The sequence below is a fragment of the Meriones unguiculatus genome, chromosome 6 (genome assembly GCF_030254825.1).
Source record: "Meriones unguiculatus strain TT.TT164.6M chromosome 6, Bangor_MerUng_6.1, whole genome shotgun sequence".
Lineage (NCBI taxonomy): Eukaryota > Metazoa > Chordata > Mammalia > Rodentia > Muridae > Meriones > Meriones unguiculatus.
Genome location: NC_083354.1, coordinates 41,687,650 through 41,712,160, shown reverse-complemented (window position 1 = coordinate 41,712,160; position 24,511 = coordinate 41,687,650). Strand labels below are relative to the sequence as shown.

The 24,511-nt window shown below is 42.9% G+C and overlaps 1 protein-coding gene across 4 annotated transcripts in view; it reads left to right on the top strand.

Annotated features, from left to right (window-relative positions):
* The window catches only part of Smarcc1 (SWI/SNF related, matrix associated, actin dependent regulator of chromatin subfamily c member 1), a 107,353-nt gene extending 83,406 nt beyond the window's left edge, over positions 1-23,947 (top strand). For 3 of the 4 annotated variants that reach the window (XM_060385227.1, XM_060385226.1, XM_060385225.1), the window contains 3 exons: positions 6,091-6,352; positions 18,505-18,681; positions 21,581-23,947. In XM_060385227.1, the coding sequence (XP_060241210.1) occupies positions 6,091-6,352; positions 18,505-18,681; positions 21,581-21,675 (534 nt within the window). In that variant the 3' untranslated portion in view covers positions 21,676-23,947. Of the gene's footprint in view, positions 1-6,090; positions 6,353-18,504; positions 18,682-20,844; positions 21,552-21,580 lie in introns of those variants that run through there. The other variant, XM_060385228.1, reaches the window with a different exon arrangement.
* Positions 23,948-24,511: the final 564 nt, after the last annotated feature.

Below are 24,511 nucleotides of genomic sequence, written 5' to 3'. Positions count from 1 at the left end.
ATTGAAAGGTATCTCTTGATTTCTTTTGAGATCGAGGCCAATGTAGTCTACAGAGAGAGTTCTAGGACAGCTACACGGAGAAACCCTATCTTGGAAAAAAACAAAAGGTATCTCTGTAATTACAAATGCAATTTCCTCCAGCCTCAGCCTTCAAGTTCTGGAATTGGAGGCATATACCACCACTCCTAGCTTCATAGAACTATTTTAAGTAGTCAAGGCCAGTGATCCCTCAATCTCAGATGGTGAGACAGGAGAGGCTTTCCCAAGTTTTCCTCTAGCTACCATACATTCCGTGTGGTACGTGCCTGCAAATGTATCACACCCCAAAAAATGTGCCCATTCTAGCCTTAACTCCTGTTTCTAGTCTCTTCCTACACCTCCCAACTGGTATGACCCCCTTTTTCTCCTTGTAGATGTGTGATTTTTTTTTATTTTATGTATATGCGTGATCTGTCTGTATGTACACCTGCATGCCAGAAGAGGGCATCAGAGCCCAGTATAGATGGTGGTCGCTGGGAATTGAACTCAGGACCTTGCAAAGAGCAGGCAGTGCTCTTAACTGCCGGTCCATCTCTCCAGCCCAAAGTTCCTATCATTGGAGTGATTAAAATATGTGACCTTTTTCTCTGGCTTCTTTCATTTAGCATGTTTTCAAAGGTTGTCCATGCTACCTAGCATATGTCATAAAATATATTTAACACTGTGATAAGGCTTTATTCCTAGAGATAGTATAGTCACTGTTAGTTTGGTATTTTCCAGAACATTCTCATTATGTTTTTACATGATCACAGCATTTGTATGTACTTGGGATTATAAATATTTTATGTTGCTAATTGATTTTCTTCCCACTAAGATTCTGACATAACTATATATCAGAAATAACATTTTACTCATTAGCTTTGTGCCCACAGACGAACAATTTACTGGGACAGATTTCCAGATGTCAAATTGTAGCTCAGTGGTTGAATACTTTTAAAATATGCCTTAATACTGCCAACTTTTGTTTAAAAATTCCTAGTTCCCATTCTTCCTGATTATTGAGAATGGTACTACAGTTTGGGACACCAAAATTGGTTTTAATTCTTTGCAAAAATTTTTGGTAGTTTTTACTTTTTTATTAGTGTACAAAATAGTAAATTTCATTATGAGATTTTTATAACATTTTACCCAGCCTTCCTTTTCTTCCCCCAAATAGTTGCCCTCTGCTTTCATCCCTGCTTGACACAGCCGCGTTTGCATTGCGCCTTCCTCATAGAAGATAGGCATATGGTGCTTGATCTTTTAAGTCTACCTTATCTGACTGGGAATGACTAGCGTTCTCTGTAGCTTGTGAAGTTGCACTGTGTGCGCACCACATTTCCTCTGAACATTCACCTGCTGGTGGACGTCTAGGCTGATCCCGTACCTTCACTGTCGTGAGTGCTGTTGCAGTAGGCATGCACGAGTAGCTGTCTCTGAGTGCTGTTGGTTTAGGGACCCTTTGGATCTCTGCACAGATTGTGTTGTACGTTTGTGTATGTGTATTGATTTCTACAGTGGCTACACTAGTTTTCATTTCTATCAATAATTTGTTTGCCTTGTTTATTTTGTTTAGTTTTTGTGGTTTTGTTTTGTTTAGTTTTTGTGGGGTTTTGTTTGTTTGTTTTGAGACAAGGTTTCTCTGTGTGGACCTGGTTGTCCTGTAACTTGCTGAGATCCACCTGCCTCTCTGCCTCCTGGGTGCTGGAATTAAAGGATTGTGCCACCACTGCCTGTATTACATACACTTTTTTGAGACTGGACTTGCTCTATAGCCCAGGCCGACCTCAAGGTCATTGTAGTTCATCTGCCTCAGCTTCTGGAATGCTGGGCTTAGATTCCTGAGTTGCCAGTTGGCCGTATTTTTATCGTTTTCTTTTTATAACTTATGGATTTGGGGGGGAAGAGGAAGAAAGGGTGGGACTGTGAGGAGATAGGCAGGGACTACAGCCAGGATACAAAGTGAATAATAAAGGAAAAAAAATTAAAGAATAAAAAAAATTTGGATTTCTAGTCTTGTGGCATATGTAGGTTTCAAGACAATATTTTCCTGTGTAGCCCTATTTTGTCCTGGAACTTACTCTGTAGACTAGGCCGGCCTTGAACTCAGAGATCTGCCTGCCTCCCGAGTGCTGGGATTAAAGACATGCATCACATGCCCTGCTCAGTTTCTAGTCTTAGCCTGAGCTGACTTTTTTGTTTTCTTTCCTGAACAATGTAAAAGAGAGGAATTGATGAATATTTCTACTCCTGGTGTCTCGCTTCCTCAGAGCCACTCTGTGAAGAGGCTGTCTTCTCCGTTGTATCTTGGCACCTTTATCAAATGCAAGGTTCCTATGTGGGTTTATACAGTCTTTAGACTTGGTTTGATAAAAAGTGAAGTAGGGGCATACTTCATTTACATGGTGAGCCAGGATGTAGCAGCTTTTTGAGATCTGCTGCTTCTGCCCCAGAGCAGACATGAGCCTAGGGCATCTGGGAGCCCAGAGCCATCTGGAGCCAATTGGGAAGCACAATCTGGGCCTCATTCTCACCTCAGGAGACTTGTTCATCCTACATTAAAGCTTTGGATTTAAACTGGGTTTTCTTTTCAGGAATGTGTGTTTAATTTAATCATTTGTCCTTTTTTAAGTTATTTTAGTTACCTTTTTTAGTTACATAATTACTTCCTTTTAATTACTTTCTGTTTTTAAGATGACAGATACAGTTTATCAGAGTAGCCAGGAGGTTAAGTTTGTGGCTAGCTTGGGCTGCAAGAGAGACCCAGTCATAAGCCTTTTTCCTCATACCCAACCATGTCTCACCTCTCTTAAAAATAATTAAAAGAAAAAAAAAGAATAAATGAAATGACAGAGAAAGTTTAGAAGTAACTGGTATAATTGAGGGTACCTGATTGTACGTAGGAGTAAATTTTTGCTTCCATTCTTTTCTTATGGTGTTTTTCTGGTGGTGGTAATGGGTTTTGATGCAGGGCTACACCGGTAATCTCCTGGCCTAAATCTCTCAGGCACTAGGATTATGAACATATTCTACCGTATTTGACTTTCTTTTCTCCCATTTTGCTAAGATAAAGATGTTGTCATAGGTCCAAGATGAACATAGAACACAGATGATGTTATAGAATCCAGATAAGGATAAAGAGGTTTTACTTTTTGGTTTTTTGGGTCTTTTGTTTGTTTATTTGTTTTCGTTTTTCTTATGAAGAAGATGTCAAGCTGGGCATAGTGGCGCATGCCTGTGATCCCACGGCTCTGCGGGGCAGAGGCAGGCAGATCACAAAGTGAGTTCAGGACAACCAAGCCTACACAGAGAAACCCTCTCTCGAAAAACAAAACAAAAAAAGGAATTGATGAATTAGGCCACTAAAGAAAGGCTAGTTGGAGTTTGAAAAAGAAGCCCCCCCCCCAAAAAAAAAAAGGAAACACCGAGTAGTTAGTACAAAGATCGAAAACATCCCTTCAGAGACATCACAGTCTCTCCATTAGCAGATCTTTACCTGATATCTGTAGTTCTTAAATAGCTTCAGGACCAGCCACACTGTCCAGAAGGTAGTGGCTCAAGAGCTTTTATTGTGTGGTCTTTTGGGTGTCTTACTTAACCTCCGTCCATAATTGAACTTTTTGGGCTTTCTCTCTTTAGGTCTTAGTTCCTTTCTTGTCATGTAAAGAAGTCCATCCAGGCAAGAGTCTTGCATGTCAGCTTGCTAGGACTGGGGCTGTGGTGTGTGGTTCTGTCTCGCTCTGCAAGCCATCTAACCAAATCTCGGGATGTGGACTTGAGCATCTCCTACCTCTTTCTGTCTTCCTCCTCACCTGAGCAAAGCTCTCTAAATGGTACTTTACCAGCTACTCCTGCTATGCAGTGATCTTTCTCACTCCATTCCACAGTAGATCACCTCTCCCAGTTTTTGTAAGTTAGTTGTCATGCTTATTCTACCTAGTTTTTGCTAATCATAGTGTATAGTGTTTATTCACAGAACTGGCTCTTTCCAAAAGCCAAAATGTTACATTTTCTTAACCTATTAAATGGCTGAAAATAGTGATATTCAACAGAAGTAAAATTTGAGCCTCACATGTAATTAAGACTTTTGTACCAGTCATGTTACAAAGTTTAAAATGAAATGATAATAATTGTTTTTTACAATACTAATTTTGTAAAATGATTTTATTGTTTTTTAATGGGCAGTAACATGGTTGAGCTGAAAGGTACTTACAACCTAAGTTTAATTGCCGGGATCCATGGGGTAGGTAGAGCCATTTCAAATAAGTCATCCTCTGTTCTCATGTGTGCCTGTTTCTGTTCTTCACATTGGCCATATTTCAAAAGCTCAATACCTAGGTGTCTCTTGTGTATGCTGTGTACACAGTGCAGCTCTAGAAGAGGATTCCGATGTGGAAAATGATGGACTGGGATCACTGCTGAAAAGAAATAAGTAACCACCTATGTGTATAGTCTTCCATATCTCCATACATTTAGTCTTTTTATTTTCTTTCTGTTTAGGTTGATTTTCTTATCGACCCAGAATTTAAGGTGTACTTCATTGGCTCAGTTGCTATTAAGTGAATTACTATTTGATGGATTCTTTTGCACTTACAGTATTTGTTTTTTAGTCAGTGTCTCCAACCCAAACTGGCTTCAGCCTCATGAAATGTGGAGCAGGATCTTGAGCTCTTTTTGGTTTTTGAGACAGAGTTTCTCTGTGGTAGCCTCTTGACTTGCTGAGTGCTGGGGTTACAGGCATGCACCAATGCACCCAGTGGATCCTCCTGCCTCCACCCCTGAATGCCGGGGCTCTAAACTCGCCTAACTAATTTTCTTAGTTTTGTGTATTCATTTCTTTTTGTGTCATTTGGATTTAAACCAGAGCCTCATGCATGTACTCTACCACTGAACTGAGTGCTGTTTTCAAGCCCTCAGTATTGAAATGCTTGTATTCTTCAAGTTTCCTTTTTAAATTCTGTTTAGTTAATGAAAATTGTGAATTTGTCACCCAGTGCAATTTTATCTAATATTGCCTTTGCCATACTATTCCAGAGGTCCACATAGAAAAACAAAAAAATTTGTGTTCGTCTAAGGTTTTGTCACTTCTGCAACATTTTATATTCTAAAATAGACAGTTACCGAGTGGATCACATCTAGAAGGTAGAACCTGGGAAGCTGGAAGGGGCTTTAAATGTTGCCTGTGAGGAACAAGTAGGCAGACTTTTTATCTAGAAAAGTATCAAGATCATTTTAAATGTAATTTTAAATGTTTGCAAGCCAGGTTGAACATGTTTGCACACCTTTAATCCCAACATTTGTGAGGCAAAGGCAGGCAGATCTCTGTGTTTGAAGCCAGGAGGGGCTATACTACGAGACTCTGTTTTCATGTAAATGAATAAAATAATACCTGCAGGCTTACCCATACATAGTGGCACATGACTGTAGTCCCAGCAGTTTGGAACCTAACACAAAGATTGTTGGAGCCCAGGAATGCAAGGGTAGTCTGAACAACAAAGCTAAATACTGTCCCAAGTAATAATTATAATGATAACCGTAGATGATGGTGACGGTGATGAAGTGAAGATGATGCTGAAAATGGGGCCAAAGGGCATTTGCCCCAGTGCTGTAGAGTTTAAGAAAAAGATTTTAGACTAAACAGAGGTACATCCCTGGTAAGGGGTCTCTTCCTGTGTAGCATGGTGTGGTTCAAATTCAAAAATCAGAAAAATGTCCTACTTGTCATAAGTCCTAAGAAGGGGCTCAAGAGATGGCTCAGAAGTTAAGAGCACTGGCTTGTACTTCCAGAAGTCCTGGGTTCAATTTCCAGCAACCACATGGTGGCTCACAACCATCTATAATGACATCTGGTGCCCTCTTCTGGAATGCAGGTGTACATGCAGGCAGAACACTGCATATATGATAGATAGATAGATAGATAGATAGATAGATAGATAGATAGATAGATAGATAGGTAGGTAGGTAGGTAGGTAGGTAGATAGATAGATAGATAGATAGATAGATAGATAGATAGATAGATAAGGTTCTGAGAAGCCTCTTGGTAATATTTTTCTTCTACTTCCTTTCTTACAGCTAGAACAACAGAGACAGCAGTTGCTCACTGAGCGCCAGAACTTCCACATGGAACAGTTGAAATATGCTGAGTTACGTGCTCGGCAACAAATGGAGCAGCAGCAACATGGCCAGAACCCTCAGCAAGCACACCAGCACTCAGGAGGCCCTGGTCTGGCTCCTCTTGGAGCAGCAGGGCATCCTGGCATGATGCCTCATCAGCAGCCACCTCCCTACCCTTTGATGCACCATCAGATGCCGCCACCCCATCCTCCCCAGCCAGGTAAGAGGAAAGCTCTGCTAACAGGAAAAGTTTGTCCGTCTTGCAACAGATCGTCAGGGAGGGTGCCAAGGAGTCGTTTCTAACAAAATGTTGACATTTCCCATTTTCATATACAAATTCAAGTGAGTTCTGTCATTACAATCACATAAATCTGGCCACTTATTTTGACCATTCTCTCTTCTAGATGATTTTTCCTTGGGTACATTAGCCTCTGAATCAGCATTGTATCTCAGAGTTTGTTTGTTTGTTTGTTTGTTTGTTTGTTTGTTTTTTAATTAAATTCTTTATTTTTTTATATTAATTTTACTTTATTCACTTTGTATCCCAGCTGTAGCCCCCTTCCTCAGTCTCTTCCAATCCCACCCTCCCTTCCTCATCTCCTCCCATGCCCTTCTCCAAGTCTAGTGATAGGGGAGGTCCTCCTCCTCTTCCATCTGACCCTAGCTTATCAAGTCTCATTCAGAGTTTCTTAAGACCTAGCACCAGGTTGGGAAAGGTACTCTTAGACTATCTATATACTGTCATTAGTTCAAGAAAACTTGAAAGACACAATGAACTTTTCATGACCTTTTATTATCTTTCTACCATTTTCAATATTTTTTCATAAGATAATTGAATATAATTTTCTTCATAGTTCTGTAAACTTGTATCATTTTTAATTTTACAATTATAAGTTTTTCCTAGAGCCAGAGTTTGTGCTTTTTGGAATGGAATGCAAACCTTCTCTCCAAGATATGCAAAAGAAACAACTAAAGATATGTATGAGGATCTTTGAAGCCTCAAAAAGTCTTAACACCTTTGTTCTTCTAAGCACACATCTTTAAATACTTTTCTAGACGTTAACAATCATATTTTTTTTGCGTGTAGAAACCATAGTTGAACAGTTGTGATCTGAAAGCTTATATTATATGCTCCAAGAGGGGCCAGACAAAGTCCTCCTAGTGAGATCCAGGACAGCCAGGGCTGGTAGAGAGACCGTGACTCAAAAAACAAACAAATGGAACTGGAGATACTGCTCAGCGGGTAAGAGCATTGGCTGCTCTTCCAAAGGATCATGTTTAGTCTATGGCCATGCCATCCTGAACGCAGCTGATATTATTCAGAAGACTTGGATTCATTTCTGGTGTGGCAGCTCACAACCATCTATAACTTCAGTTCTAGGGGCTTTGCTCTCACACAGACATGTATGCAACCAAAACACCAATGTACGTTAAAAAATAAATAAATGAATCTTTTTTTTAAAAAAACTATAGCAACCTGAAGAAAAAGTTGGCTTTTCACATGTATGTGAGCATACATGCCTAAAAGATTGCAGTTGGGGAATCTATTATCACTTGATATTAATATGGTTCTGGAAATCATCTTTGAAATCTGACGTGTTCATACCACAGGACACTCACTTTCCACCTCTGTCCAACTGAGTAAATCTTAAAATCTCTGTGTAAGCCTTATTTATCTTAAGTTGACCTTTTAAAAGAGACATATGCTCAACATCACAGGCTGCAAATTCATTTTTTATGTACAGTAGTTATTTCAAAATGTACCCCTTAAGCTGGGTGGCAGAGACTAGACTGCAGTCTCAGCTGCTACGGCCAGCCTGTACTAGACCAGCTTGGACTTTCAAGAAACAGAACACATCCTGTTGTTGGTAGGTACTGCACTGCCTTGTGTCGCCACATCATTTCTTTCCTCGATATCCTTGCTCTGCACTTGAAGATGTAATCCATGGCAAGGCCACTGAGTCATGGCAGAGCATCTAATTCCAGAGTGAGGCCAGCACCATTGTGCTGCTTCCTGTGCCCCTAGGCTGAGAGGCCCCAGGTGAGTTCCTCCTCGTGAGGTGAGGCCAGCAAGCGTCATGAACGTAGCCAGCACAAGAGGTCAGCTCATCTTACCCTTACTTTCTCACCAGAATATGTGTTTCTACATCAGATACTCATTGTGAGAGAGTATCTTTTTTGGTTTGTGACAAGCTGTTCTTGTGTGAGTTTGTGTTTATGTGTATAATACACAGAGCCATACCATGGTTCAGTAGATAAGAGCACTTGATACCCAGTCCTGATTACCTGAGCTTGATGCATGGAACCCAAGATAGGACAAAATTGACTCCTAAAAGCTATTTTCTGACCCCTAACATTCTTGCCATGTCATGCATATCCCTGCATTCATAAAAATTCCATACATAAAATATTAAATTAATATAAATTTTAAATAAAAATTAATGTGCATTTGGGAGAATATATAACTCATAAGTTTTTCCTTAATGAGTTCAATAGAGATCATAGCCTCTGTATCAGTCTCCCATTTCTCCCTATCATGTGCTTCATCTGTGCCTTCCAAACACCGTGGCTAGTTTATTAATTGTAATCATAGTGGTTTGGTTTTTTTCTGGCTACCACTTATGTAAGATGTGTATACCCTGTTGTGAGTGATTGGGTCCTTCTGTTTGCTATGCAGTGCTCATGTGTTCCCACTCTAGTGCGTGGATTCTTCTGTTGGGGAACAGTGGAGTGCTTTTCAAACTTTTGTTTGATGAATAGCTAATTCAGCTGTGAATAAGCAGAAGCATGTTTTTTAGCTAGCATATGGGTATATTTTTACTGTGTGTGCCTATAAAATTGAGAATAGTCATAGGATGATAATGTGTTCATATTAGTAAATGCGACCATAATGTTTCCAGAAGGTTGGGCCTGTTTAAACAGGTGAATACAGTGAATATAGTCATTGTTTGTGTCTTTGGGGTTTGTTTTTGTTTTTTGTTAGTAAAATTAAGAGCAGCACCCAAAGTTGGTGGTGTGTGTCTACAATCCCTGCATTCGAGAAGCAGTTTTAGGAAGATAATTGAAACTTGAGCGCCAGTGAGGTCTTCATCACAAGTTCTGGCCTAGCCAGAGGTACATAGCAAATCCATTTCAAAATAAAATAAGAGCAGGTTTGGTGGTGTGTACCTGTAACACTCAGAACTCAGGAGACAGACAGGAGATTCACTGTAATTTCAAGGCCAAGTACGACTATATACTAAGACTTGTCTTTTAAAGAAGAAAGGGCGGCTGAGTGGTGACACGTGTCTTTAATTTAATCCCAGAACTCACACTCAGGATGCATCTCTTAAGTTCGAGGCCAGCCTGGTCAACAGAGGGAGTTCTAGGACAGCCAGGGCTACAAAGAAAAGCTCTGTCTTGAAAAAGAAAAAGGAAATTCAAGTCACTGGATTTTGTTCTGTTTTTTGAGACAAAGTGTTTACATAACTCCCAGCTCTGTATTTAAACCAGGCTGGACTCTGTCTCTCAAGTGCTAAGACTAAAGGCATGCACTACCATGCCCGGCTAGCCTCATTGTTTTAAAGCTGGCTTACCTTAGTTTAAAAAATAAAAATAAAACAGCCGGTGAAGTGGGCGTTGCAGCACATGCCTTTACTTCCAGCACTTGGGAGGCAAAGGCAGATGATCTCGGATTTTGAAGCCCACCTCGTCTGTTCCAGTACTATACAGAAAATCCTGTCTCCAGTAAAGAAACAAAGAAAAATGATAAAGCTGCTGAGTTGGAACACTTTTGCATGAGCCTAGCACCTTTTGCTGCTTACCTGTTTGTTTAGTCAGGTTCTTGATATGTAGCCCCGACTGGCCTCGAACTCAGAGAGATCTGCCTGCCTCTGCTACCAATGCCCAGCCTATCTCAGTGCCTTTCAAATGAAGCTGGTGAGATAAAGCCTGTCCTCCATCTCTGATTTGTCACTGATAGAAGTTGAGAATCTGAGCAAGTCTGTACTGGCTAGTTTTTATTGTCACTGTGACACAAACTAGAGTCACCCTGGAAGAAGGATCCTGGATTATATTGGCTTGTGGCAGGCCTGTGGTGCATTATCTTGCTTACTGGTTGATACGGGAGGGCCTAGCCTACTGTGGGCTGCTATAAGAAAGCTTACTGCAGAAGCCAGTGAGGGAGCCTATTGGCAGCCTTCCTCCATGGTTTCTGCATCAGGATTCTGCATGGATCTCCTACTCTGATTTCTCTCAATCATGCGTTGAGAGCAGGAAGTGTAAATTGAAATAACCCTTTTCCTCTGCAAGTGGGCTTTGCTTACGGTTTATCCCAGCAATAGAAAGCTACTTAACACAAAGACCCTTCAACTAACTAAAGACAGTTACCAGGGAACTGGGTAATATTTGATATTTGGCCAGAGTTTATGTTGTATGAGTAGGCAGGAAAAAAACCTGTTTCTGATTGTCAGGTTGACTGTGAACGTGGTAGAAAAGAGAGTCCAAACAGATTTGTTGCTAAGTTATTGATTCATGCAACTTTTCAGAGTAAGTTTACCATGAATACCTGAGGTCAGATCCCGATACCCACACCAGCAGCCAGATCGGTCTTTTGCATGCCTGTAACTCCGTCAGTGTAAAGGAGGGGCGCAGAAGGCTCAGTGGGGCTTGGGGCCTGCCAGCATAGCTGAAAAGCACAATCTCCAAGTTAAAAGAGGTACCACCTCAAAAAAGAATAAGTGAGCACACCTAAACATCGACCTCTCGTGTGTGTGTGTGTGTGTGTGTGTGTGTGTGTGTGTGTTTGCGTGTGTGTGCATAAAGTCATGTGTTCCCGCACCTCACACACATACAAAACCAGAACTGTCCATCGATGGTGGCAGTGACCCTTAGAATAACATCCAGGTGTGGCAGCATGAACCTGTAATCCAGCCCTTGGGAAGTAGAGGCAGGAGGAACGGCCACAGCTGCATAGTGACAGTGAGCATCCTAGGCTGTGAACACAGGTCGGGCTGGCTATCTGAGTAGCTGATGTCTACTATATGAACTGCATCTCTGTACAGATTGCATATGCAATCTTGTTTCAGTTCATCCGAGTACAGGGAGTCCTATCTGTATGCTTCTCTTTTGCTTTGTTAGCTCTTACCTCTGGGGTTGGGGGGGGGTTTGTAAGAGAGAGTGTGTGTGTGTTTGTATGTGTCCCAAATAAAAAGGCCAGGCAATCATGTGTAGTAGCATAGTATTTAGTTTGATTCTGTTTGTTTATATTGCTTTTATTTATGTGGGGGGTTTTGTCTGCATATATGTCTGTGCACCACGTTGTGTGCCTTAGGCCCACAGAAGCTGGAAGAGGACGGTGCCTCTCCTGGAACGGAAGTTGCAAACTGCCATGTGCGTGCTGGGAAGTAAACACGGGTCCCCTGTAAAGGCAGCCATTTCTCTTTAGCCACTAAGTCATCTCTCCAGCCCCTATTTTTATTATATTTTATTATGTACATGTTTCTGTGTCTGTGCAGGTGCCCCTGGAGGCTAGAGCCAGGGGCTTTGGATCCCTGAAGCTAGAGTTATAGAGCCAGTTATGAGCCGCCAAGCATGGGTGCTAGGACTGTGCTCGAGTTCTCTGGAGAACAGTGTGCTCTCTGGAACATTGGGCCATCTCCCCACAGAGTGTTTCTGCTGTGCGGTTGGCACATCTATTTTTACCTTGTCTTACGTTTTGCTGAATTTGTTAAGACAGACAGCACTGCGTCTCATCTTTTCCTCTTAAACTCTAAAATGGTACCTAACAGTTTCTCAGCTAAAAACCTAGCTGCTGGGGCTGGGAAAATGGCTTAATGGTTAAAAGGCTGTCTGCTCTTCCAGAGGACCCAGGTTCAATTCCCAATATCCACATAGCAGCTCACACCTGTCTGTAACACCAGATCCAGGGCTTCTGACACCTTCAGACAGACATCCGTGCAGGCAAAATAACAATAAACATAAAATGTAAAAAATTAGTATTTTATGTGTCTGGGGGGTGTGCATGTATTTTTTTTTTTTTCTCAGATATATGGAAGTCAGGGAACATGTGGAAAATAGTTTTCTCTGCACCAAGTGGATTTCAAGTATGCGACTTAGATGTCAGGCTCCACAAGCCCCTTCCCCTACTGAGCCATCTCACTGGCCTTCCAAGTCTTGAGTGAGCCATTTGTTGGTATTGCCTGACTATGCTTGACTTTGGTACCCACAAATATGTGGAGAACCACAGGGGGTACTGCCCTGTGCAGTGACCACTACATGTGGGCTCTGTATGTGCCTATCATGCCCAAAGCCCTGTGATGCATCTTCAGCACCACCAAAAGAGAAAGTTATCAGTGTGGTGTGGTGAGAACATAGTTTCTATAAAATGTTACTTGGGTAACACAGTAGGACATTTTTCTCAGCGGAGCCCCTAGACACTGGCTTATTGTGCTTCATTTTCTTGAAATAAAAACTAAGGTGGTACCGGGTGTGGTGGCGCATGCCTGTAATCCCAGCAGAGGCGGGCAGATCTCTGAGTTTGAGGCCAGTCACAAAGCCAATCCAGGACAGCCAGGCTATACGAGGAAACCATGTCTAAAAAAAAAAAGAAAAAGGTCTCACTATGTAGCCTCTAGTCCGTGGTCTTCCTGGCTCTTGTCTTTTTCCCCTCGATCCTGTGCACCCATGCTTGCACCTTACAAGTGTTGGAGGGTTGCTCACAGAGCAAAAGTGAAGGTTTTATCTTCTGGAGCTGCAGGTGATTGGGTATAAGCCAGTATGAGTATTGAGAACTGAATTCGGGTCCTCTAGTGCTCTTAACTGCTGTACCATCTCTCTGAACGCAGCCCCTGCCCCTCAGTTAAAGCCAGTATGGAGAAGGGATAATGAATATTTGTGGCTTCCTACATACATAGTACTGTGGACCCAGCCCTTCAATGAAGAGGGAAACAAAACGGTTCATCACATCAGCCTCCTTTTGTAGTCTGTGATATCTCTAGTCCTGCTTATACCATCTGATAACAAGGCTGCCATGCCACTTTCTGGAGTAGCAGGTTGCCTGCGCAAAGAGAACAGTGAGGCTCAGTCTGTAACAAAGAGCATCTGTGATGGGCACCCTCAAGAAGCTGCTGTGAGGAAGAAGCCTGTGAGGATCCCGGGCTTCCCCTCACTTGGCCCCAATTGTATTATTTCCGTTCTCCTGGGGCCTCAGCCAAAGGATGTCTGTGCAGAGTTAGAAATGGATGGATGACACGTGATTAAGACTAGATGCTCACAGGTTCCCTCTCCTAGCTCTCTTTTCTCACCTTATTCTTCCAATGAATAAAAAATAAAATCCTTAGTTTATATCCCATTAGACATGATAGGTGTAAGGCTTTAGTAAAAGATCTAATAAACATGAGAGTATGAAGGTTTTTCTACAAGCTGAACCTAATTTTAGCAAAACCTTTTCATTTCCCAGGCTTCCGATGCCTGCTGTTTAAAAAACGCTTGTATGTAGGTCAGACTCCCACCATCCTATGCTTTGCCACTGCTGTTTTTAAGCTTGCTCACTGTCTCTCCTCCCTTTACTCCCCTTCCTCTCACCTCTCGTTCCTCCTTCCCCCACCTCAGAATTGAAATGCCGGTGTGTGTGTGTGTGTGTGTGTGTGTGTGTGTCTTTTAATGGACACTTTCATTTTTGTTTAGTAGTGTCTCCTTGGTATTTTAGTGTTATTTAAGCTGTACCTTAAGCTTGTAAGAATTAGCTTACAATTATCTTGAGACCTTTCTTTTTTTCTTTAAGTGGTAATAATTGTGTCACTTATCACTTCCAACCAAAAAGGGGGGGAGGGGTCTTTAGATTTCAGATGGATAAGACATTGAATTTTGTCTTCATTCCAGTCCTTAATTTCTATTTCAGATTTGATACTTCTCAATCACCTTTTCTGGAGCTGTGGGAATGGCACAGTTGGTAAATGCCTGCTGGTGAAAGTGTGCGGACCTTGGTTTAATTCTAGTACTTACATAACAGCCTGGTCTGGCACCATAGACTTGTAGCTCCAGGGCTGGGCAGGTGCAGGCCAGGATCCCTAGGGCTTGCTGGCCAGCCAGGCTAGTTGAATCTCAGAAGCAGAAGTAATTGGTTTACACTAACCTTTCGTTTTTGCTGCCACCTTTTCCAATGAGAATGGCTTTATAATCCTGTCTATGACAAAAGGAGATTTTTTTTTTCCGTCAGGCTTCAGATTTGATAATAAGTGAAGGAAAGGGTTTGCTCGCTTGTGTTTGTTTTAGCTGTTGGTCTTGTAGAGTTAAGAAACCACAAAACTGCCTCGTCCCAGCTTACTACCAAAGAGATATGGGAAATAGGGACATGGGCCACTGACACTGAGCAGATAAATACAGAAAAAGTACTACTTGGCCTTAGAGTAAGCACTCAAGGGTTCATCGTAGTATGTGAGGGACAAACATCTCCTTGTGGTGCCTATCAGATGGTTTGTTGACTGGCTTTTTCTCTGGTGGAACATGGCTCTTCTCCATATTGCTGGTTCTGAAAGCTGGCTGGGGCAAATCATTAACCCGTTGGTGGAGGGCTTGTGTTACTGATTCTCAACACGGACTGAAAGTTGGCAGGACCTTTGTTCACAGTTCACAGTGGTCACAAGGACTGTGTCTGGAGCCAGGTATACTGCATCCTCAGATCCAGCTCCCCCGTTCCCATGCTTTATCAAGTTTATCACTTATTTGGTATGGCTTGAAACCATAGAAAATTGGTCTAGAGATGCAGCTCAGTTAGCAGAGGGCTTGCTGAACATGCCTGAAGACTCCGTGTAAGCCCCAGCTCTGTATTTATTTTTAAAAAATTGTAAAACCACACTTAATCTCAGCACTCAAAAAGAAGAGGCAGGAGTATCAGTTTAAGGTCATCATTAGCTACAGAGAGAATGTGGGGCTAGCATGGATTGCGCATGAGACTGTCACCAAAAAGTAGAAATTTATTCTCTCAGCCCAAAGATTAGGTCTCTTGTACCCAGCCATGCCTCATTCTGAGGGAAATGTGCTTCTGTTCCTTCTACCTTCTGGTCACGTGGCATTCTCCTGCTTGCAGCCATCCATGTTTCTCTCTGTCCTACCTGTCTTCCTATACTCTTTCTCAGATCCCTTTTATTGGATTTGAGCTTCTCAGGTAATCTCAGTCCACAGTCAGAGCTGTGCTCCCTAAAGCTACTTCAGGGGGAATATCAACCTAACACTTGATCCCTAGAGGGATGGCTCAGAGGTTCAGAGCACTGGCTGCTCTTCCAGAGGTCTTGAATTCAATTCCCAGCATCCACATGGAGGCTCAAAACCATCTGTAATGAGATTTGCTGCCCTCTTCTGGCCTGCAGGTGTACATGCAGACAGAACATTGTGTGTATAATAAATAAATGAAGAAAGAAGTCCTAAAAAAAATTTATTCTGTTGTTTTGTTTTGTTTTAAGTTCTTCAGATGTGACTTTTAAGACATTTCAAGAGGCTGGAGAGATGGCTTAGTGGTTAAGAGCACTAACTGTTCTTCCAGAGGACCCAGGTTTAATTCCCAGCACCCACCTGGAGGTCACAGCTGTTCCAGGAAGTCTGGAATCTTTACACATGCATATACACAGGCAAAATATCAATGCATATAAGATGAAAATAAACCTATTATTATTATTATAGACTTTACAAGTACTCAAACATTTTTATTTCAAAATTAGGGGTTATTGTTGTTCAGCTTGTAAAAAGTGCTTAAATCAGTTTTTTTGTGGTTTTTGTTTGTTTGTTTGTTTTGTTTTTTTAATATTGGAAGCAGGTGTGCTTCCTTCTTGCCTTTACTTGTAGCACTCAGGGTGAAGGTTGAGAGGCAGAGCTGGGGAGATCTCTGTTGAACAACCCTAGATGTCCTGAACTCACTTGTTAGACCAGGCTGGCCTCAAACTCGCCAAGATCTGCGTGCTTCTGCCTCCCCGAGGGCTGGGATTAAAGGGGTGGCCAGCTATAAGTAGAAATCTTATAGGTGTGATACAGTGAAAACTCACACAAACTGTTTTATTTTGACGGAGTATTCAGTGAGAAGAGAAGTGGACCTTGAGTTAGAAGACTTGAATCTATTTTATGATTTCCACTGCTTTGGCCATAAAGAAAGCTTTGGAGCCATGCATGGTGGCACATAGCTATAATTCCATCATTTATGTGGCTGAGACAGGAGAATCATCACATGTTTAAGACTAGCCTGAAATACATAGTGAGCTCTAGGCCAGCCTGGACTATTTATCAAGACACTATATAAAAATAAAAGTTGTTTTGGGACTTTTCTGAGCTTCATTTTACTCCCTATAAGATAATAATATTGGCTCTTGGTCCTAGATTTCTTTCTGTAATTGTAATAAAACACCGTGACCAGAAGCAATTTGAAGAGAAAGGCTTGCCCTTCATAGTCACAATCCCCTGCTGAGGCAAGTCAGGGCAGGAACTAGAGCAAGTCAAGAACCACAGAGGAGCACTGTTTTCTGTCCTGCTCTCCCATTGCTTCTCAGACTGCATTCTTATCCAAGCCAAGACACCTGCTCAGGGTTGGCATCATCCATAGTGTGGTGGGCCCTCTCACATTAGTCAAGAGAATACTCCACACAAGTGCCACAGGCCAGTGTGATGGAGGCACCTCCGGAATTGAGGATCTCTCTTTTTCAAGGACTCAAGTTTGTATCAAGTTTACTGACGCACCACACTGCCTCTCAAAATCATGGTAGAGGAACCAATGACAGAATGAGGCACTACTGAAAGAATAAAACAGTGCGCTGATCAAAACGAAGGCCATGCAATGAAGGAGGACAGCTGTTTGGGTTTATTCAGTAGTCTTAAATCAAGTAACTTGCCTTGGAGCTCATATACAGAATAGACTGAAGTAGAACGGAGATCATGGCCACTGAGTTTCCAGGCTACTTTTCTGTACTTGTCCTGTTGGGTGGTGTTGTCTCTTGGCTCTTGACTGGTGTGTCACCGGAGCCTGTGGATTCAGCAGACTGTACTGTAGAAGGCGGCTGTGAAACTAAACTGTGTGATGTGATCCTAGACGGTTGTGTCATGTGTCATTCCATTGAGCATACATCTGGAATGTTCCTCTTTGCTTGGTTCTCCCTTACCTCATGGTAGCTCTGTCCTCTCTGTGAAGATGAGGCTCACAGACTACTATCACTTTTATAATGCTCTGTCCTAGCCATAAATGGTAGATGGGGCAGGATGAAGATGGATGTTAGAAGTCTAATGTCTCAGTATGTGAGTAAATAAGAGATATTACTTGGTCTGTTTCCCATCATTAATTTTAAAACACTGGGAAGAGATAAAATTGTTTGTCTATCCCATTCATCCTGTTCTCCCACCTCAGCACAACCTCACCTATGATTCTGCCAGGCCAGTGCTTCCTGGATTACCTAGGGATTCCTCCCTGTCAGGGAGAGATAGAACTTTGGAATTCAGATTAGGAAGTTTTGACAGTGGAGCTTTCTGTATACCAATTCCCCTAAAAGCCCTCTCTGTTCTCTGTGGTCTGTGCTTGCCATGGGATAGGATATGATGTCATGTGATGTGCCACTGCTCATTCAGGGTAAGCAGAGTGAATGTTTTCTTTGGGTGAAACTGTCTCACTGTCTTTGTAATTGCTCTTTCGTTATCGCTGCTTGCTTGCTTCTTGAGCCCGGCTTATATATTTTAGGCTGGCTTCATACCCCCTCTTTCTAATCAACAGATGACTTTGAAATCTTGTTTCTACTTCCCAGATCCTGGGGTTATAGGCATATACCACAACATTCTATGTGATGCTGGGAATTGAGCTCAGAACCTCTTTTCACAAGAGAAAAGCATTATTACCAGTTGAGTTCATGTCAGATGAGCTGTCACCTCAGCCCTAATTCCTTGTTAACAGCTACTACTTTTCCTGTACTAAAGTTGAGAAGTCGGTGAACTTCCCTCAATTAAGTGTTCCACAAAGAAATGAATATAAAGCTGATTATCAGAGCTGGCCATGGTGGTGCTCGCTTTTAATCCCAGCACTGGGGAGGCAGAGGTAGATGGATCTCTGTGAGTTCGAAACCAGTCTGATCTACAAAATGAGTCCAGGACAGCCAAGACTACACAGAGAAAACCTGTCTCGAAAAACAAAACCAAACAACTGGTCATCGGGCCAGTGAGATAGTAAGGGTGCTTGCCCCTCAGGCGTGACTGTCTAAGTTCAGTCGTTAGAGCCCACACACCCAGCTTATGCCTAAAAGTTGGCCTCTAACCTCCTTATTCAGATCATGGCATGTATGTGCCCTTCCATACACTTGTGGACATTGAGTTGGTTCTTTTTCCTCCCTGTGCATATTTACTTACAATACTTTAAATCTCCTTCCACAGGTCAGATACCAGGCCCTGGCTCCATGATACCTGGGCAGCCCATGCCAGGCCGCATGATTCCTGCAGTGGCAGCCAACATCCACCCTACTGGGAGTGCCCCTGCCCCTCCTGGCATGCCTCCAATGCCCGGAAACATCTTAGGACCCCGGGTACCCCTCACAGCACCAAACGGCATGTGTAAGTAGCACAGTGGGAAGACGTTACCCCAACATCCTGCTTTGGGGGCTACAAATAAGGAAGAGAGGCTTTGTTTTCTTCATGAGATGTAGCAAGCCCGTAGACAATCTAGCCTGCAGCAATGAGTTGTGGAAGATGACTTTTTGGTGTGAAACTTAAGTTGTATACTCAGTACTGAGGTCTGTGGGTGAGCCACTTCTCTGTCACTCATGGTTAAACTTGACTAATTTGAATCTCAGCTAACATGCATAGCTCCTGGCTATTACTTCCCCTACAAGAATTGCAAGGTTAAAAGTGTTGAGTAAGGGGAGAAGAGAAAAAAGAAAGAAAGAAACTGGACCAGACATAGTGATGTGCTCTCTTAATCCCAGTACTTGCTAACAGAGGCAGGTGTGAGGCCGTCCTGATCTGCGAGGCTCCAGGCCACCCGAGGCTACATAATACAACCCTCCTCTTTTTTTTTTTTTTTTTTTTTTCTAAGGAAGAAAAAAATTGGTTTAGAGACAGGAGTAAGTGCTTATAGCTATTCTTGGTAATCCCTTCATACGCTGAGGTGAGGGGTTTCAGGAGCTGCAAAGAAACAATACGAGGTGGAGAGAAGCGAGAGAGGTACAGTAGCATCCCTCTGAACTCACGCTCAGAGCCCAGGTCATTTCTCCCGTAAGCCTTCTCCCTGCCCCAGCCCAAGCTTTGGCCTCCATAGGGTTGCGTCAGAGTCTATGATCTGCCTCCAACCAGATAGACGTGCTCAGTGAGAAGGATCCTGCCGTAGTCATTGATTCCTTAAGAATCAATATATGTGGTCCTATTAGAGATTAGCTCCTATTCACAAAACAGAGTTAAATAATATAAACTTTGGCCTCCTAGACAGTGGTGGCTTACCCACCTGTACTTGGGATGCAGAGGCAGACAGATCTCTTGAGTTCAAAGCAGCCTGTTCTATAGAGCGAGTTCCGGGATAGCCTAGGCTATGCAGAGAATACCTCTTTTGGGGGAGAAAAAAAGAGAATCCTTGGCCTGTGTGAACTTTAATTAGGAAAATAAATGCAAACCTTGGTAGGAGTGTTCATCTCTCTCTGCTTTTTGACTATAGATGAAACCAATGTCCCTAAGCAACTGCTTCTATGACTTCCTGTTATAATGGGCTGAGTCCTAGAGTTTGATGGAATTTAGTAAAAGTTGCAGGCTAGGACTGATGAAATGTCCCAGCAGGTATACGCACTTGTAACTAGACCTGACAACATGAGTTTGATTTCTTGGGATCTGCATAGTGGAGGCGAGATCTGATTCCCACATGTTGTCTTCTGACTTCAGCGCACAGCTGTGCACCCATATGTGTGGATGCATATGCACATGTGTGTGCATTCTCTATGCACACACAGAGAAATAAGTTACAACAGGGAGCTACAGAATACTTGGAGTACACTGTAATACTCTAGGAGACTTCCTTACAGGGAAGCTGGTTTCATGCAGAGGCATGCATACCTGATCTGTCGATCCAAGGGGTTAAGACAAAGTAGATACACACAAGAAAGTCTTGCTTTAACTGAGTTTAGAATCTGTTCCATATGAAAAATTACTTCCCTTGAGCTCCTGGTCAGATACTGTAATAGAGTGGAAGAAAATGCTTGTCAAGTCACCTCACAGGCAAGAAAGAATTGGCCTTCAAGAGAGCTGGCCCAATTTGCCATCTCTGCTGAACAGAGATAGTTTTATTTGGACTTTATCATTTGTCTCCTTGGTTTTAACATTAGGATTCCATCCTAAAGGGTCCTGGGAGGAAGAGTTTGAAAATGTGGAATGTGTCACCTTGTATAAACAGGGTCTTCGGGAAATCTGAGCTTATGACAGGACAGGCCACACTGCATGAAAAGCTTTCTGCCCTCTTCTACTCAAAGATCACAAAGGGATGAGATGATTGGATTCCGAATGTTTCAAAAGTCTGTAGAGGTTTGCTAGAAATCTCTTGGGAGTATGGACGGGTGAATGCCTGATTAGTATAGCCATGCTTTAATTATTTGCTTGATATGTTTTCATTTCTGGCAAGATGTAGAGGTTTTAAAGTCTTGGATTAAATGATCTCTAGGATTCCTTTGTACTCTAAAGCGGCTTGCGTTGAAATAGAAAAGAACCCCAGACACTCACACTAATTGTTCCCTTCAGGACCTGGCCTACTTTGGGCCAGAAATCCCGAGGATGGCGGTTGAGGAGCTGTAAGGCCTCCCAGGACTGTCCAGCTTGTCAGCAGCTGCCTCAGTGAAGTTCTGTGGCCCTGGTGGGAACAGTTAATCAGCAAGAAGTTATTGATAATCTCTCCTGTGCCCAGCTAGGCTAGACACCATGGAATAAAGATAAAGATACAGAACTAGCCCATGAAGTTTCTGATTATCTAATTGAAAAAAAACACAATTAGTAGAGAAAACAATTAGAATACAATAAAATGGAAATACAATTAAGTTCTAAAAAAAAAAGTCTGGAGTGATTCTTAAAGGGAGTGGTCCTTGGAGAAGGGTGGGATGAATTCCAGCACCTCCCTCTTCCATCTCTTAGATTGGGGTAAGCAATGTGAGCAGCAGCAGGTTGGCGTCTATGCTCTTGACCTCAGGTAGCAAGCCTCTGAGTCCACATTGCTCGCCTGCTGCAAAGAAAGTTACGTACCTGGTGGTGTGGGTCTTTAATCCCAGCACTGTGGCTGAGGCAGGCAAATCTCTGCACTTGAGGCCAGACTGGTCTACACAACAAGTTACAGATCAGCCGAGGATATACATAGCAAAATCTTGTCTCTCTCCCTTACCCTACAGTCCCCAAAAGAGTCCTTCTTGTAACGTTTCATTGAATGGACTTTCCCAAGCCTCCCTGTGTTTCCAGCAATGACGAGTTACCTTGAATGTGTTTGCAGATCCTCCTCCACCACAGCAGCAGCAGCCGCCTCCACCTGCAGATGGGGTCCCTCCACCTCCTGCTCCAGGCCCACCAGCCTCGGCCACTCCCTAGCCTGGAAGATACAGGGAGCCTCCACACCCACCACAAGCCGAATGGGGATGGCAAGACTTGTGTTTCGGCTTCCTTGGTTTTCTTTCAGGATTTTTTTTTTTTTTTTTCTCATAGCCCCAAGCACACGTTCCATATCTCTCTGCTCCCTGATATCTCTTGTGTCAGGTCCTTAGCTGATACTCGATGGGAAGCCTGTGTGGTGACTAGTGTGCCCCAGTCATTTGAAAAGTAACCTGTGTCTCCCCTGTCCAGGGTGGCAGGTGTTGGCAGTTGGTCTGCAGGTCCTGTTGACATTAGTATTCTCTCTCTCTCCTCTCTCTCTCTCTCTCTCTCTCTCTCTCTCTCTCTCTCTCTCTCTGTCTTTGCTTTGTTGCTTTGTCTTATGCTTCAGTGGATAATCCTCTATAATTATTATCCTTTTTTCCCCTATTATGGTTGTTTTCAAGGAAAGCATCCTAAGTTAATAGAAACCAAAAAAATGGTGATGGACAGAAGGAGATAGCCGCAGGACACACCTTAAGGATTATAAGTGACCTTATTTCTGCTTACCTAACCTAAGCGGGGTGCTTCTGGTAAAGTTCCCGGGACTTGCCACATACAAATGCACCAAAATGAGAAGAGCTGGGGAAGGAAGAGGTGCCCTGTTTTATATCCTGTCAAGGACCGTGAATTCAGGGCTCCGCTCTGCCTCGAGGAGCACACCACTGTGCCTCGTATGTGGTGGCAGAGAGCACAAACGTTAGGATAAGCCCGCTCTTTTTCCTCCCTCCATTCTGACTTTCTGTGCAGAAGTTTTGCAGTGTTAGAACTAGGTGAGTTGTTTTCCTAAGGGCAGTGTGAACTTTAAAGGTTGAGATATGGGGGGGTTCCCTGGGTTTTTACAGACTAACCAGGAAAGTTAAAGGGCCTAGGGCCCTACCAGCATATCATTAGGAGTCCCATCCAACCCCTCACACTCACACCATCCTCTACCCTCACTACCCCAAATCTACCCGAACTTTGTTTTTTAAGCCTTCCTTCTATAAGAAAGGAAGGAAGAATAAAAACTAAAAAGGGTAAGTGGTTAACTATTTTATCTCGTAAAACTTGGTTAGGGTGGGGGGGTACAGGTCCCTAAACTACCTCTCGCTTGAAGCCAGGGTGAATGGGATTTCTGAAGCGGTACTGAGGTTCGGAATGGGAGTAGAAGTGAGGCACCATCAGCAGCCTCATGTACCTTCTTCTTCTGAGACTTCACGTTCCATTTCTCACAGGGTTGTGGAGACTGTGCTGAAGGCACACAGACTTCACTTGGCTGCAAAGCTTTATGCTTTAAGGTTTGGGGTACTCACACTGGGAGGGTAGGGTACCATTCCAGAGGAAGAGCCACAACAATGCCTTAATTCGAGCCTGTGTCTACCCCTGCTGATAAGTAATTTGATGGGTCTTGGTTTCGTCAGCTAGTTCTTCCCTCCCTTCTCTCCTTCCATCAGTAGCAAACGTCACCGTGTCAGTTTAATTATTGAGAACGCAAGGGAGAACACTTTATGGGTCTGTTTTGTATGTGACTATCAAAGCTTTACATATGAGAGGGTGTAGGGAGCTGTCACTAACACCTTAGACGTCAGAACAAAAAAATTCATGGTTGAGATTTGCCTTTCGGACCCTGGGGTTTGCCTCCAGGTGCCCTGGTCACCCCCAGAGTCCTGGGGTACTAGAGATAAGGAAACCCTGGAGTGGAAATGGAAATGTGCTCGGTCCTGGGGCGGTTACTTTACTTTGGCCTCCAGTAAGACCCCAGTGCCTTTTGACAGTGGCCAGGGTTTCCCTCCTTCCCTCCATTCTCTCCCAAAGGAAATTCACTCCAAATACATCTTTCCCCTGGAGTCCTAGGAGAAGGTTCATACTGTGGTCCTTTGTAACTTCAGGTCTGTGACATGATCACTTTCCAGTTTGAAAGATGCAAGTGGAGATATTTTTACAACACTGGTAATCTACAGAACCTGAGTTCAACACAGCTTTTCCTGTGTCTTGTCAGTCGGTTATCATTCCTGTAATAACACCCATCCAATTTTGTGAGGGGTGGGGTGGGATACTGTGTGGTTGGGTTTTTTGTTGTTGTTGTTGTTTGTTGTTTTTTTTTTTTTTGTACAAATGTGTTTCTCAGTGTGGGTTTTTTCTTTCTTTTGGTTTTTAATGAGGGGAGTTTTAAGAGTTTGGAAGAAAATGAATGAAAGTGGCTTAATTTCCCTCTTTTTCATTGAATAAATGAAATATCATTTATGAATTCTAATCCCATTCTCTGCATTCATCATTCATTTCATACTGTGTCCTGTAAAGAACCAAAATACTCCGTCTCACCCTGGTCTTGGTTAGCAGTTAAAATTCCATGGCTCGGGGCTTATGTTTCAGTATTGAATATAAACTTGGATGCCTTTCCCTTCAGTCAAAGAAAGATGAATGGACGTTCTCCAGAAGGAGGGTAACCTAACATCCTGGCACCTCCAAAGAGAAATTGTCTTTGTGAGCCAGAAAGCTTGTCAGATAGAGTTTAGATGCAGCTTGATCTTGTAATCAAGCCTGATGACCCTAGTTCAGTCCCTGGGCCACCCCCATAGGAAAAGAGAGCTGACTCCCAAAAGTTGGCCTTTGGCCTTAACATTCATACTGGTAAGCACGTATATATGCACATAAATAGATGTGATTTTATTTTTGAGATAAGAGTCTCATTCTATAGTCTGGGCTGGCCTGGAACTCACTGTGCAAACCAGTCTGGTCTTGCACTAATGGATGACCACCTGCCTCTTAGGACATGTGCCACCACCTCTGGCTTCAATTTTTTTATTTTTTTTATTTT